Source organism: Borostomias antarcticus (assembly GCF_949987555.1).
Source record: "Borostomias antarcticus genome assembly, chromosome: 16".
Taxonomy (NCBI): domain Eukaryota; kingdom Metazoa; phylum Chordata; class Actinopteri; order Stomiiformes; family Stomiidae; genus Borostomias; species Borostomias antarcticus.
In genome coordinates this window covers 17116133-17131443 of record NC_140249.1, presented here as the reverse complement: position 1 = coordinate 17131443, position 15311 = coordinate 17116133, and the positions used below count along the sequence as shown (strand labels likewise).

Below are 15311 nucleotides of genomic sequence, written 5' to 3'. Positions count from 1 at the left end.
GCGCATCAGGTTAGGCCCCTGTGGTCAGTGGCTCCCAAGTCAGAAGGAATTGGTTTCAAATTCTAGGGTGTCAACACCTTAAAATCCTAATATCACAGGTTCGAGCCCAACATTGGATGCCGATAAGCACTTCATTGCAGATGGTACCCGTATCATGTACAAATGACAAATAAACAAATTATTTTGTTATTTTCGCTGATATTGAGTAAGGTTCCAGCTCCACACACAGTATCTTGCACTCACACACAGATGGGTCATTGTGTTTTATAAAGTGATTCTCATCTCCAGACTGGAGATGCTTGTGGATAGAGGCTAGAAATCATGGATGTATTAATAGAACTGGATAGGGTCACTCCAATCCTAGTGTGGGTTGGGGTTAGAATAAGGATTGGGGTTGGGACAGGATTTGATCTATAAGGCAGAGTCCAACGCTTTCACCGCTACTCTACTTGTGTACTGCCTCTTGTGGTGCCAACAGAGATATGCAGGTCAACATTGACCAGGGGGAGGGAGGGACTGATACCCTGAAAAACGCTATCCTAGCCACAAATCCTATCCCACGCACAAAAATACTATTTTCTTCACACAATATTTTTTGTAATACCAGTGTGGATCATGGGTTCAACAGAATTTGGAACACGGGTATCCACTGTATGTGCAGACTATGAGCTCACAGGGAAATCCTGACCACTTTTTAACTTGAATTCAGCACAGCAGCTTGGCTCAGCTCAAAACAACAGCCTACAGTACCACTGTGGAAATGGAAATGTGAGTGTCCTTGTATAAGGCTTGCAAATGTTATAAATGTATGAGATAAAACCTACAATGTAGCCTAATCGTGTTGCTACTGTACATCATTCTGTCATTTAGTTTGGACATTTCCTGTTGGCCTATAAGGCATATAGTACATTCCGCTGTGTATTTCAGGCAGGTGGTACTGCAGGACACGCAGGAGCAGATGGCGAAGCTGACAGCTCTCCTGAAGGATGAGCGCCAATCTCACCAGCACAGCTGCTGTGCAGTGAGCTATCCAACTCATTCTCTAGTATAGGGGTCTTCAGATATAAAGAGATCCTGGGTTCCACTAAGGTCACCTCTCTGTTTCACAGCTGTTGGATGAGCCTGAGCGGTGGGCAGAGAGTCAGGCAGAAACAGGAAATGGAGTAGGCACATGCATATTCTGGTTGTTGCAGTAAGTGTTTAATATGACAGTGGTCTCGTCTGATTCAGAGATGTTCTCTAATGCAGTGGTGCCTATCTGCCGGTCCTCTACTGGACGGATGTCAACATTCAGCCACCTCCCTCTTTCTTTTCACTTCTAGGCAACTGATGCAGGCCCACAGATCTGAGATCAGTGCTTTGGTGGCTTTCCACACAAAGACTCTGGAGGAGGAAAGGAGCTGTATAGAGGAAAGATCTACAGGATTATCTGCTCATCAGACTCCTTAGGATGTGACCCTGCCGTTTTCACTTCCATTTGACTCTGCCTCTCTTCATTTCCCCATAGCTCTGCTGGAGAAAGACTATGACTTCCTCAAAAGCTCCTTCCGCACCTATAAGGCGAGGAACTTGACAACTCAAAATGCAGAGTGGGCACTGGGCAGATTCGGAAAACACAACGAGCCAGCTCTCTCTGGCATCTTAATGTAACCCAGTGAAAGAATTGTTTACTATTGTACCTCTGTTGGATGTCCTGCTCTAGGACAGTAGCCTATCCTTGAGGAGATGCGCAGCAGCTGGCTGAGGAAGAAGAGGTCTGATGGACCAGCTGATGAACTGTGAGGTTATTAAAGGAATAGTAAAGGGAAAATGCATGTTTAGCCCTGTTTTAGGGTTACTTGTGATCATATACAATGATTCAGATCAAAACGTTGACAAAACTAGCATTTTCGAAAAAGTTGATAATTGCTCTACCACCGTTTTGGTCATACAATGGATGTGGATGGGCATATTGAAAAATCATTCAAAAACATGTTAAACTCTCGATTTTCAAAGACAAGAAACTCACCTAGGTGTTAGTTGGCGTTCTGGCATATAATTCGCCATAAAGTAAGATTCTAGTTCATCTGGAAAGGCTTTTAAAAAAAAATATTTAGCATCGAACTATTTAGTCGCAGCACATACGCGTGTAAACTTCCGCTTTAACTGATTACGATATTGCGCAATGCCTTGATCTCGCGGTAGGCACTTGGAACAACAAGACAGGCTCGTGAGAAGCATTTGTTTTTGGATCTCTACAATGACACGCTATGTGCCGAATATCTTTACTTGGACGTACACACACCCGTGGATATTCACAGGGGGTGAGGGGAAATACATATACAGTACTACTACTAGCTTAATTTTATATTTTTGGGAAAACTTACAGGTCTTACCAGACTCATTGCGATTTCGTCAAAATAATCGCGAGGAGTCTAGTTTACCAGGCTAGAGAACGGTTGCATTGGACAATGTGACCTATACGATTTCCCAAAAATATATAATGAAGCTACTGGCAAGAGCTGTCATAAAAGCAGCTCAAACGCAGGACATGTTTGGGGGCTCGATCACAGAGCGCCGACAGCGCAGTGCTGATCCTCGTGAACGAAACCCAAGGTTTTCCTGCGTCCTACGTCAGGAACGCATGCAACCAGTGTGTCTTGCGGAAATGAACACAAGAACACATGTTTACGACATTTTGATCGCATAAAATATAATACAACTACTTAATTTAGTCCGAGAGTGCAGTCTCTTGGACAGAATGGCAACAGATGCTAAAAGACTTAAGGTCACGACTGCACTGATTTGGCATTGGTAACATAGCTAGCTAGTTAAGTTAGCTGGATAACACTATGATAACGTTAGGTAGCTGCTAGCTAGCTAGCTAGCTTGTTTTGTGTTAAGTCCCCAGATAGCTTTGTTGTGCGCGGAGTCCCCTAAAAGTTGTGAACTAGCCCGTGTGTGATCTCATCTAAGCATATACAACAAAGGCTATGAAATGCTCTGCGCGAGTATATTTGCTGAAATGTGTATCTGCTTGGTTCCGCTGGGACGACTATGATGTTGACGCTGCTTACACTTGCAGGTAGATGATGACCGCCCCACTCCTGACGGCTCCGAGCCCGACCCTGTCCAGAACTTCATGCAGTGGTGTGTCCGGGTCGGGCTGACTCTGAACAGCAAGGTAGAGTATTGGGGAAACGAGAAGATAACGAGAGACTTGCCCAAGATACGGATCAGTACAAGTTGCCCTAATTGACAGACCTGTGTTTCGTGTGTTATGTTGTCTCACCCAGGTGTGTGTGAGTAAGGAGGGCACCGTGTCTGAGTATGGCCTGCTGGCTAAGGAGGACCTGGACGAGGGGGAGGTGCTATTTTCCATCCCCAGGTCCGCCCTCCTCAACCAAGGCAACACCAAGGTTTCTGCTGTCCTGGAGGAGGGTAACATACATTGTTATGTTGACACTGGCCTGTCTGTTCTTGTCCTCCCATATTACCCCCGCCCTTTCTGTCTCTTGTCTTTCACGACTCTAGACGGCACATCGAACTATGAGTTAAAAGATGATTGCCATCACGCTAAGCCAGTGATACCCCCCCCCCCCCCATCTGCTCTTGCCCCTCCAGGTAAGACATCTCTGGAAAACACGTCAGGCTGGGTGCCCCTGCTCCTGGCTCTGCTGTACGAGTACACCGCTCCCCTGTCCCACTGGAGGCCCTACCTGTCCCTCTGGCCAGACTTCAAGACCCTGGACCAGCCCATGTTCTGGTACGAACCAGGCTTTAGTTCAGTAGGCTAGCTAAAAGGATATTGACCTGTACTGCGTAGGCCTTGTGAATATCCTTAGCTGAGATAAACTTTATCAGTCTCTGCTTAAGGACTCAGGTTCAAGTTTAAGTCCCAATGGCCGACTCGTCACACACCGGAGTGTGTGAAATTTGTTCTCCGCATTTGACTCATCCCCTGGGGGAGCGGTGAGCAGCACCAGGAATCATTTGGTGATGTAGCCCCCCCAATTCCAACCCTTGATGCTGAGTGCCAAGCAGGGAGGCAACTGGTACCATTTTTTATAGTCTTTGGTATGACTCGGCCGGGGATCGAACTCACAACCTCCCAGTCTCAGGGAGGACACACTCCTGTGTTGTGTCTCTCTCCGTGGCGGCGTGCAGGTCCAAGGAGGAGCGAGAGCAGCTGCTGAAGGGGACGGGCGTGCCGGAGGCGGTGGACACGGACCTGACCAACATCCAGAAGGAGTACCAGGACATTGTCCTCCCGTTCATCAGGCTCCACCCAGACCTGTGGAGTCCGCACACGCACACCCTGGACCTCTACACGCGCCTGGTGGCTTTCGTCATGGCTTACAGGTGAGGGGCACAAGGTCACAGGTCACCTGGGGGATCAGAGTCCAGGGAGGGCGTGGAGAGGACTGGCTGAATGACTTGACTCTGCTTATCAGCCTGCTCGCTGATCCCAGCAGAACCGATTGGTGATCCCAGCAGAACTGGGTCGGTGGTCCGAATCCCGCCTCCTCCTGTCCACATGTCGAAGTGTCCTTGGGCAAGACACTGAACCCCAAATTGCTCCCAATGAGCAGGCTAGCACCTTGCATGGCAGCTGCCGCCATTGGTGTGTAAATGTGTGTGTGAATGGGTGATTGAGAGGCCATTGTAAAGAGCTATATCAGTGCAGTCGATTGACCATTTACCATAAACTCACTCCTCTGTGTAAATACCAGCAGACGGTCAGAGGACGCGAGATCGAACCCAGCAGGTGAGGGTGGAAGTGACGCTGACGAGGGACGCGGTCTATCACATCGCTAGTCAGTGCCCGCCCTCACCGGCCCGCGCTGGGCTCGACCTCGGGTCCTCTGACCCGCCAACGCACATGACAACCGTACACAAACACAGCTTTAGCCGGCTACGCCACTGAAAAGTTAGCGATTCGATGGCGCGGGTGGGCGGTGTTTATATGACGAGTGAGGAAAGATGGACTCCCCGGTTGTTGAAATACACAAACGTCCATTTCGTCCTATCCGTTCAGGGGTCAAAGGCTTTTCAGCTAAGCAGCAGGGGGGGCCGCTTACCCGCTGGGTGGGTACGATCTCTCTCTCTGGTAATCTCTCCTTCTCTCTCTCTCTCTCTCTGGTAATCTCTCCTTCTCTCTCTCTCTCTCTCTCTCTCTCTCTCTCTCTCTCTCTCTCTGTCTGTCTGTCTCTGTCTCTAGTTTCCAGGAGCCTCTGGACGATGAGGATGAGGAAGATGAGAAAGAGCCCAACCCACCAATGATGGTGCCCATGGCAGATATGTTGAACCACGTAGCCAATCACAACGCCAATCTGGAGTACACCCCGGTGAGGAAGACCACTCTGCTGTCACTTTCCTTCTTCACTAACATGGTTATTACTTGATGTGTACTAGTAAGTATAAAACAGTCCAGCCCCAACTCTTAGCAAACCCGTTTGGCTCAGTGAGTGAGACGGTCGCCTGGCTGCCTTCCTTCTCCCATATAACGTGTGAGTGTCTGAAGGAAATGAGTCTCCAAGCATCAACAACTGAGGTCCTCGCTCTGCCTGTCCAACGATGACGATCATACTAATAATATGTGAGGCGGCTGTATCTCAGGAGGTAGAGCGGGTCGTCCAATGACCGCAGGGTCGGCGGTTCGAATCCCGCCTCCTCCTATCCACATGTCGAAGTGTCCTTGGGCGAGACACTGAACCCCAAATCGCTCCCAATGAGCAGGCTAGCGCCTCCCATGGCAGCTGCCGCCATGGGTGTGTGAACGTGCGTGTGAATGGGTGAACAAGAGGCCATATCCGCTATATGAGTGCAGTCCGTTTACCCCCTCGGTTGGCTCCGCCCCGGCAGGAGTACCTGAACATGGTGAGCATGCGCAGCATCAAGGCGGGAGAGGAAGTGTTCAACACCTACGGCCAGATGGCCAACTGGCAGCTCCTGCACATGTACGGCTTCGCCGAGCCGCACCAGAGCAACAGCAACGACACGGCAGACATCCCCATGTCCAACGTCTACAAGGCCGGCGTGCAAGGTGACTAGTGTAAACTAACTAACTAACTGTGAATGCGGTGGAGAGGTGGAACAGACCACAGGACTCCCGTAAAAGCTTGACCAACTTGTCTCGCTGGAGAGGTTCAAGGTTATGATGTGCTTGTAGTCTCGTTTTTGTTCACGGATCTTATGAATTTCATGTTCCTACTGTTTTTATTGTAATCAGGGGGGCATTGAACAGGAGAGCTTGCTTTCACTTGTCTTCCCTGAATAAATACATTTTCGATTCAATTCAACGCATGTGTGCATGTATAAAAATGTATTGGATTTACCCTAAAGCAGCCTGTTCCCTCCCCCTGCCTCCCTGCTCCTCCTCCTTAGCAACTCGGTCAGAGAATGACCAGCGCCTCCTTGTGGATAAGTGGAGCATGCTGTGTGATATGGAGATGGTGGGAGACAAGGGGGTCTTCATCTTTGGAAAGTCCGGTTCCCTCACGGACACGGAGTTGTACACCACGCTCAAGGTAACCGTCTGGCTGTGATGTCGGCAAAGAACAAACATTAACCCTCAATAGCCATGGTGTCTGTGTTCCAGACGTCCTGCATCGGTGTGTAACTGTCCCTCTCTCCAGATCCTGTGCATGTCAGCGGAGGAGTTTGAAGAGTTCAAGGAGAACGAGGGATGGGAGGAGGCGGTGGAGGAGGAGGAGGAGGAGGAGAAGATCACCCACGCTCTGTCTTACGACGGGCTGCCGGGTCTGGCTGCTCCCTGGAAGCGTCTGCTGCACGCGGCAGCTGGCTTCACACTGGCCGCCTACAGGGAGGGCCAGGAGAAGGACCAGGCCCTGCTGCAGGACCCAGATGTACTGGCAGGACTGACCTCCAGACAGCAGAGGGCGCTGCAGGTTCGCTACGGACAGAAAGCCATCCTGAGCCAGCTAATGGAGCTCATTAAACCATGATGTTCACCTTGGCTGCGTTCCGAATCACATACTTCTACTTTTTATGACCAGTACGTACTACAGCTGCCCCTAGCAAGTACGTACTTTGCACGCAGTATGCATACAATTGGGACATACCACGTTGTCACAACATTGCGCCTTGAAATTTTCCCACGTCCAACGCAGTCCATAAAGTGACATTCGTCCACAGCTGTCATGACTTGCGTGTGATGTAATTTCCGCTGTGCAATGGATTGTGGGTCAGAATAGCCAGAAAAGTGCTGGCTTGCATACTGCAAAATTCGACTTGATGTACTGTAGTAGGATATCCTGGTATTGTTATCATACTCCATGTGGCATACTATTTTTTGGGACATACATCCTTTTTGGCATACTATATAGTATGGAAGGAATGCAGCCCATTATACACCAAACCATGAGGATATACACCTGACCAGTAGGCATATTAGTAGGGCTGCTGAAAGGCTCTTTGTAATTTGTTAGCTAAATTCTAATTTGACGTGTCTCTGAATTTGGGAATCAAGTCAGTAAAAATACTATGAATGAAAACAAAGAATTAGGTATGAGAGGTAACCATGGTTTCGCCCTCTTGCAGATATTTCAGTAACCAACTACTGATTTGTTCAAAAGTCATGGATGGCCATGTCCTATTTCATACTAGTGTGTAATTGAATATTAAGATTGGTTGTATGCATTTGAATCTGTGGTAAACATAAAAATATGAAAGCATTTTCTTAAAGATTGTGTTCTGTGCATTTGATGGAAATTCCTTCAGCCTTTTTCCTCATGCGTGTTGCTGTGGAGCTCCAAAAAAAGGTCAACCAGCCTCAACTTAAGTCTTCCTGGACGGTCCTAACTGTAGACTGTCCTATGGTGTTTAGCTATTGTAATGTGCACCTCATGTACTGCACTTTTACTGTATGAATTTACATTTTGTATAATAAAACGGACTAAAACAACTGTTGGTACTCATGGTTGAAGTCATTCTAGTTATCAGCATGACGGAAAGATGCAACCAGACATGCAGTTCAATTATTTAATGTGTTAACTACAGTGCATACATACAGGAAATAAAGTAGCAAGAACTAAAGGGGACTATAAAGGACTACAAAATACAACACACGGACCAATACATTTACAAAACAGTCAAAATCCTTACAAAATGAGCTGTATTGGTCCTTCTTTTGTTGTTCTGCAATTTGGATCTTTGTACAAATTAAGATTGAATTTTGTCATCTTAAATTTTCCACAATTTTACAAGTGCCAGGGAGAGCCTGTGAGACTTTAAAATGGAACAAACTATTCCACTCCCCCCACCACACCCCACACGCTCTGCCCACTCAGAAAATCAACAAACAAAAAAGAAATGGGACGCTTTTTTAATCCTCTACAATTAAGCCTCTGAACGCAAATAAACCAGTAATTAACAACAAAAGAAAAAAGCAAAAAAAAAACTAAATCTGTAGGAGACAAACAGGGGGCTTTGGTGGTGAGTGAATGTATATGTTCACTTGTTTTTACATCTTAAATTCTCATTTTTGTTGGACATCTTTTTCTCCACTCATCTGTTCTAACTATTTAACTCTCCATCTCCCTTTTAATATTTACAGTGAAGCCTCAAATTATATAAACCACACATGTCCAGACAACTTCTCCATATTCAGGCCCAAAAAAATAAAAAATCTCCATATTCAGGCCACACACAAAAAAAACAGTCTTCGATTCCATGAGCAGCAGTCCTTAGTATTTGAATGAGCGTTGCCAGTTCGTCCAGTGCTAACAGTAGAGAAGGGGGGGTGGGGGGGTCAGCCCTGGCATCTCTGATCTCTGCAGGCCGACTAGCTGGCACCAGTGCCCTCCATCACCTGCTGAGCCTGCTTCTGCCCCATGCAGCACTGGGCCACAGACTGGAACAACCTGGAGGAGAGAGGAGGGGGTTTAGGACCGGGCCGTCCCATCACAGCTACAGCTTCACACAACACATCCGTTTAGTGAAGGGCCTGCTTGTCCACACAGAACCCGTTTCCCCGAGGTAGATGCAATATGGTAGCTTTACCATACCCTTAGATAAAAGAGTGGGATGTTTCACTATGGCGTCAGTTAACCCCCAAGTAGGGAGGCAAAGGGGTGGAAAGTTTGCTGTAACTTTCCAGAAAATTAACAGTCGACAGGAACAATGGCTTGGAAATCTTGCCCATAAAAAAGGCTCTCAAAGTGTATCTCAAAATGACTAACAGAGCTGGAGTGTTTAATATAATTATTACTGCTTTGTATTTGATATATCTTCATTGCTTCTCATTTTGTTTTTATAATCACCAAACCAAGCTATTTCTGTGTGAATAAGACCAGTGGGATGAGCACTATTGGCAAGGCTGTGTTGCTCAGGTCAGGTTTCATTCACATGATCATCAGCAAACCACTGACAGAGCCTCCTTCCTGCTTCAATCAGGCTTATGACCACATGCCATTGTGCTTTAGGTCAATTGTTAAATTGTATAAGTGATGACACAATCAGCATTTTATTAAATATTTAGTTATTTGGTAGTTGCCTTATGTTTGCTACTCAGTGTAGCTAAATTTTGCTAAATTGCTAAATGCTAAATTACCAAATTGTAAATTGCTATTACAACAGAGGCTGAAACATGTAGGCTAATTCTGTGAAAATAGAAAATAGAATACTCCGGGTATTTTGCAACCCTCCCCGAGTGAGAAGTTTCACTCAGTTAACCCCCAGCTATGGGTTTTCTACTGAAACAGTAGTGAGTAATGAGTGAGAGTCAGAGAGACAGAGAGAGAGAGAGAGAGAGAGAACGTACTTCTCTATCTCAGGGGCACAGTGCACAAAGTCGTGACTCCAGAACTTGAAGGCAGGGTTCTTGATGAGCTCGATGAAGGTGATGAGCAGACCCCAGGGGTGTGGCCTGTTCACGATCAGCCTCTCAAGGAGAACCCTGCAAAGAGGAAGGAGGGAGTCAGAATCAGAGTTTGTTTTATTGTAGTTCAACATACTAGGAAGTTGCCTTCAAGCATGGTGCATAACAAGGACTGCATTGGACAGGGTGCAGGACACGAGACAGGACAGTGCAAAGAGAAAGTACAAAATACTAGTGTAAGATAATCAATTCAACAATATACAAGGTGTAGTGCAGTCAGTGTATAGCGAGTATGTAAAGTGTAATGTTTATGTGAGTGTGTGTATATAGTGTGTGTGTTGGTTGTGTGTAGTGGTGTGCAGATCTTATGTGGGGAGCCAGCAGGCACACGGGTTACCTGGTGATCTGCTCCTGGATGGCCTCGGTGTTGGCCTCGGCAAAGAGGTACAGCATGGTGCAGCTGAAGTAGTGGGTGTGGCTGTTGGGGTATCGCAGCTGATTGGCTATCGCATTTAGGAACAGGTAACGCCCTGGAAATGAGTGCACAAGAGTAAGATACCGCTTGGCGAGTTTCACACGGGTGGAGAACGTTTCCCATTTTCACAATTCTTTTATTCGTCAAATGTAATGTCGCGTACGCTCCAAGATATGCTTGAGAGAGAGAGAGAGAAAGGGAGAGAAAAAGAGAGAGAGAGAGAAAGAGGGAAAGAGGAAGAGGAAGAAAGAGAGAGAGGGAAAGAGAGAGAGGGAAAGAGGGAGAAAGAGAGAGAAAAAGAGGGAAAGAGAGAGAGAAAGAGAAAGAGAGAGAGAAAGAGAGAGCGCCGAGTGTCGATCTCTCTCGAATCCACAGTGTCGACGTTAACGGCAAAGTTCTGCAGGAGTTAGTCTTTGTCCGAGTCTCTTACCCTCTGTGTCGAGGTCGACAGCCAGGTTCTGGAAGATGTCCATGTGTGCCGAGTGTGTGATGGTGCTCATGGAGGGGGTGCTGCCCTTGTTGTGGATGTGGGCGATGGCCTGCGTTCCCACGTACAACACCAGAGCGTTGATCAGCTGGATGTTGTAGCGGTTCCCCGGCTCGTTGGACACCTGACCACGGACACAAACACACATGTAAAAACACATCACACACACACACACACTAGTCCTACTCAACACCACACCTAGGTCACGTGACCTTCTACCACGGCAAGGACCTGCACACACACGACACGCGCACACACACCCGCACGCGCACACACACTACACCACAGTTCACAGATGCAAAACCACAACATGACAACATGACAGAGATAGATAATCAAAAACATTTTGTTTAAAGAGTCAAAACCTAACCTGGTCTAAAGATGTGTCGTTGTGCTGCAAATACTTCCAGGGACCCAGAGTGGCGCCCCCTACCTGCAGGTTGCTGCGGAGCTCGGATAGGAAGGTGACAGGGGAGCGCGTCTTCAGGTACGAGTCCAGATCCTTCTTAAACTGAGAGGGCATCACGCCTGTGAAGTTGGTGAGGATGCGGGGGGCGATGTTGATCTCGCTCAGCATGTCAACCTGGGGGGAGAGGTCCTCGTCACAGCACAGCCAGCGCTCAGAGAAACACGGCTCCAGATCTACCTGTGCTCCGGGTGAACACAGGAGAGGAAGCTCCTTCTCAATCAGGCTGTTAGTCTTTCCAACGTTGGACCCAATATGACTAAAACTCACGTACGAAGCTTGGTAATGCATCGCGGCCAACCGGTGACGCCACACTCCGCAGGACCGGAGTGTAGCGGTGGCGAGGGCGTAGGGGGAGGGGTCCGGAGGCCGGGTGTCTGATCTATCTAGCTTACATTGCGTGGGTTTGGCTAGCGTTCGTTATCCATCGTAAGTCAAATGAGACAAGCAGCTAGCGTAGTAGACAGATGACTAGCGAGTTAGCGAGCTGACAAAAGGGTATCATTTTCATTTCAAACCTTTATTTAAACTCGTGGGGCAATTGAGGTTTCTGTATTTCCAACGACGATGAGCATGGGTTGACAGTTGTATGACTTTGTTGATTTCAGTAATTTTAGCTCTACTCATTGCAACACTACTTGGCTGGCTAGCTGGCCAGGCCAGAGGATTGGCAGGAGGCGCTAGAGCTCAGCGCTGGATCCGAGTCGGAGATGAGCGTGCGTGTGCTGTGTGTGTGTGTAGCAGGAGGGCCGTCAGCAGACGAGTGAGGGGGGAAGGGATGGTGCGCACTGCAGAGCACATGACGTTAGCGATAGAGACTTTGGCTGCGTTCCGAATCACGTACTTCCATACTTATATATTATGCCAAAAACTGATGTAGTATGTCCCAATACAAAGTATGCCACATGCAGTATGGCAAAAATACCAGGAGGTCCTACTAAATCCAGTTGCATTTTGTAGTATGCATGCAATTTTTGGATATTCTGACCCACAGGCACAGCGGAAATTACGTCACATGTGCAAGTCGCGACAGCTGTGGACGAAAGTCGTTTCATGGACTGCGACGGATGTGGGCAAATTTCAAGGCGCGATATTATGACAAAGCGTTATGTCCCAATAGTATGCGTACTGCGTGCAAAGTACATACTTCCTAGGGACGGCTGTAGCACGTACTGTCAGTAAAAAGTAGAAGTATGCGATTCGGAAGGCAGATTTGAGAAGAGGAAGGCTTCGTTACGAAGCTGTTGCAGGAGATCCGTAGACAGTCGCGGGCCGCAACAGCTAAGTCTGTGTAGAGGAAACTGCGTTGTACCTTGATGTTGGGGGTGAAGGGGTGTAGAGGAAACACCAGCGCTGCGCTGTACCTTGAGGTTGGGGGTGAAGGGGTCCGGAAGCCTCATGTTGCGGGGGAAGGCACTCAGGATCAGGTTGCGCAGCTGGATGCAGTTGGGCGGGATGACGTCACAGAAGCCGTAGTGGTAGTCACACAGGAACTCTGGGAAGTCATGCAGCAGGACCAGGAGGACGCGCAGGGTGCCCTGAGAGAAGGAGAGATAGAGAAATAGAGATAGATAGAGATAGAGATGGAGAGAGAGATAGGAGTGCTCTGTCAGTTCATAATCCCAAGTCAGAGATGAATCCACTACAGAGGATTGTCGCGCCCCAAGAGATCAGAAGAGGTAGGGGGTGTAGGGGTGCAGGTAGGTACCTTGTAGAGGATTTGCATAGGTTTGTTGAGCTCTACATTCCTCAGGAAGGGGGCCAGGTACTTGAACAGGTCAATCAGCAGCTGGGCATACATGGGCCAACCCTGCAGGGGGTCAGCGGGGTTAGAGCGGCAGATTCACCACAGCCACGTCACTTCAAGCCACTTCAACACGATACACCAGATATCTAGCCGAGCATTTGTGTGTGTGCGTTTTTGCGTAAGGGCGTGTGGTCCTTGCCTTCTGCTGCGGCGTGTGCGCCAGCATCCTGGCTATGAAGATGCGGTGTGAGATGAGCTCCAGCCAAGCGTAGACGAAGCCGGGGGCTTTGGTGGGCCGCAGGATGTGGAAGGTGTTGCTTCAGGAGGAGGAGGAGGAGGAGGAGAGAGAGAGCACACGCAGCGTCAGTACTGTCATTTAGCTTCCCTCTGGAATATGTAGGGGTGGGTCCTATGCCCACCCCCCCATTGCTCTCTCTAAAGCGCATTGTGTTGCCTCTGTGTATGAAATGCGCTATATAAATCAAGTTTGATTTGAGTACGGCAGAGGTGGCGAAACCGCGCACGCCACAACAAATGCGGGTTTGAGAGTCTGGGAAAACGCCAGTAGGCGGATCGTAGCGGCGAGTCCCGCGTCGGCGGCGGGGTTTTTACCAGAAGGCCGTGAGGGTCTGGAAGTTGATGGTCTCCAGGACGTGCTCGGGGGCGTTGAGCTCCAGCAGCAGCATGATGAAGATGCGGTGGTAGGGCAGCTGCTGGAACTCCGTCTGCCTCACGTCATGGTCCTGGATCAGGACTCCCACCACAATACCCAGAACCTGGACACACACACACACACACGGACACACACAGACACACACACACACACACGCACACAGACACGCACACAGACACGCACACAGACACACACACAGAGACACACACAGGAAAACAGTCAGAGAAGAAAAGTGTTAATGTGCCCGTTTCCCCACGTAGCAGGATCGTGTCGAGAACGCGTCAGTCGTCTGCGAGCTGGAGCTCCGGGGTGTTCGGCCCCTACCTTGTTGAGCAGGTTGATCTTGGTGACTGTGTTGGTGGCCTCTCCAGAATGTTTGACCAGCAGGGCGATGAGGCGGACGAAGGCGTCCAGGTTGTGGTAGCACTTGGCCCTGATGATGGCGGCGCTGGCGGCGGGGTTGTGCTGCTGCTCTGCCTGGGCGCGGTAGCTGATCTCCACACACATCTCCGTGCACAGGCGGAAGAAACGCGTGATCAGGTCGTCCGTCTTCAGGATGCCCTGCTGGTGCATCTGGCAAGAAGAAAAGAGGGGCAGGGGGGGTGAGTGCTCCGTACTGCACAACGCGACCGGGTTGTTTATCCGATAAACCTCTAGTAAGGCTGTGTGTGTGTGTGTTGTCACGACACCACATTTTTTACTTCGATGCCGATACCAAATTTAGCATTCGATACTCAATAATGAAACGATTAGGGCTGCCCCCTGAAAGTCGACGCGTCGAATCATCAGTCGGAGACCCTTAAGTCGACAGAGATTCTTTAAGTCGATTTCTGCTCCACTGTCAAGGACTAGGAGGTGGACTAAGATCAAGGACAGGCCAATCATTCGTTTTAGACCTAGGCTATTACCGTAGCTATTTGTTGGGCTGTAAAAGAAGAGTTAAGACTGATATAGCAGAGGGAAGAAGGCAGGGAGCCCCTCTCCCCTCCGCTAAGCGTCTAGCCTAGCCTACTATGCGCCGGCAATCACGTGCATTTCCCAAATGGAATATCACACTGCTTTCCTAAATCAATCTTCTTGTATATCCAATGGTAAAAATAGGGTCTCCCATAGACAGCTTGAGCTCTAACGTCTGTGAAAATGCTTTAGTGACAGCCAAAACATTTCCTTGTTGACTGCTGCCCATATGTGCCGATTCGCGCAAGCATTCAAATGCGCAGTTGAGGAGACTATCGTCAAATTGCCCAACCCTAATGTAGGATATGTGAAACTGTATGAAAACATGGGGGCATCCGAAGTAGATGGACAATGCTAGATGATTCATGTTTAACAAGAAAACAGGTGTATTTTATTGTGCAGCCTGCAATTTTGAGTTGAAAGTTTCACAGCTCTCCCGACTCCGGCGGTCTCCCCTCAGCCTAGACATATGGGGGGGAACGAATCTCCCGACATGACACAATGGATATGAAGACAAAATGTTTAAGATATTGATAACCTGTCTATTAATTATCTCGATTATTAGTGGTCCAAACTATGGACAATGCAAGAAAGAGGGATGGGCTGCACTTGAAACAAGCTATCAAACACATTCGGAGGCAGCGGAGAGGATTTTAGCGGAGCGGAAATATGAGCAAGGCTAATAA

At 48.5% G+C, this 15311-nt stretch overlaps 2 protein-coding genes across 8 annotated transcripts in view; one reads left to right on the top strand and one right to left on the bottom strand.

The window, feature by feature from the left end:
• Positions 1 to 2187: 2187 nt before the first annotated feature.
• On the top strand, positions 2188 to 7891 carry setd6 (SET domain containing 6, protein lysine methyltransferase). Of its 3 annotated transcripts, none has more exons than XM_084450645.1 (9): positions 2188 to 2303; positions 3065 to 3163; positions 3276 to 3420; positions 3604 to 3745; positions 4147 to 4341; positions 5201 to 5327; positions 5845 to 6025; positions 6367 to 6509; positions 6618 to 7891. In XM_084450645.1, the coding sequence occupies exons 1-9, from the start codon at positions 2250 to 2252 to the stop codon at positions 6945 to 6947; spliced, it is 1416 nt and encodes a 471-aa protein (XP_084306771.1). In that variant the 5' UTR covers positions 2188 to 2249; the 3' UTR covers positions 6948 to 7891. The 3 variants fall into 3 exon arrangements, with proteins under 3 accessions (XP_084306771.1, XP_084306772.1, XP_084306773.1); XM_084450646.1 differs by lacking the exon at positions 2188 to 2303 and adding an exon at positions 2644 to 2767; XM_084450647.1 differs by lacking the exon at positions 2188 to 2303 and adding an exon at positions 2742 to 2767 and having other exon boundaries at positions 3069 to 3163.
• A 78-nt stretch (positions 7892 to 7969) lies between these two features.
• Positions 7970 to 15311, bottom strand: part of cnot1 (CCR4-NOT transcription complex, subunit 1) — a 30884-nt gene continuing 23542 nt past the window's right edge. For all 5 annotated transcript variants that reach the window (XM_084450813.1, XM_084450815.1, XM_084450811.1 and 2 more), the window contains exons 39-48: positions 13993 to 14241; positions 13608 to 13771; positions 13195 to 13312; positions 12957 to 13058; positions 12613 to 12786; positions 11153 to 11365; positions 10726 to 10906; positions 10218 to 10350; positions 9764 to 9898; positions 7970 to 8864 (exon numbers count right to left, since the gene is read on the bottom strand). In XM_084450813.1, coding sequence (XP_084306939.1) covers positions 8786 to 8864; positions 9764 to 9898; positions 10218 to 10350; positions 10726 to 10906; positions 11153 to 11365; positions 12613 to 12786; positions 12957 to 13058; positions 13195 to 13312; positions 13608 to 13771; positions 13993 to 14241 — 1548 coding nt within the window. In that variant the 3' untranslated portion in view covers positions 7970 to 8785. The remainder of the gene's footprint in view (positions 8865 to 9763; positions 9899 to 10217; positions 10351 to 10725; positions 10907 to 11152; positions 11366 to 12612; positions 12787 to 12956; positions 13059 to 13194; positions 13313 to 13607; positions 13772 to 13992; positions 14242 to 15311) is intronic.

Coding starts and splice junctions, on each gene's coding strand:
- setd6 (XM_084450645.1), top strand. CDS start 2,250: ATGTGCCGAATATCTTTACTTGGACGTACACACACCCGTGGATATTCA. Junction 6,026..6,366: donor CTACAAGGCCGGCGTGCAAG/GTGACTAGTGTA, acceptor CCTCCTCCTTAG/CAACTCGGTCAGAGAATGAC. Junction 6,510..6,617: donor AGTTGTACACCACGCTCAAG/GTAACCGTCTGG, acceptor CCCTCTCTCCAG/ATCCTGTGCATGTCAGCGGA.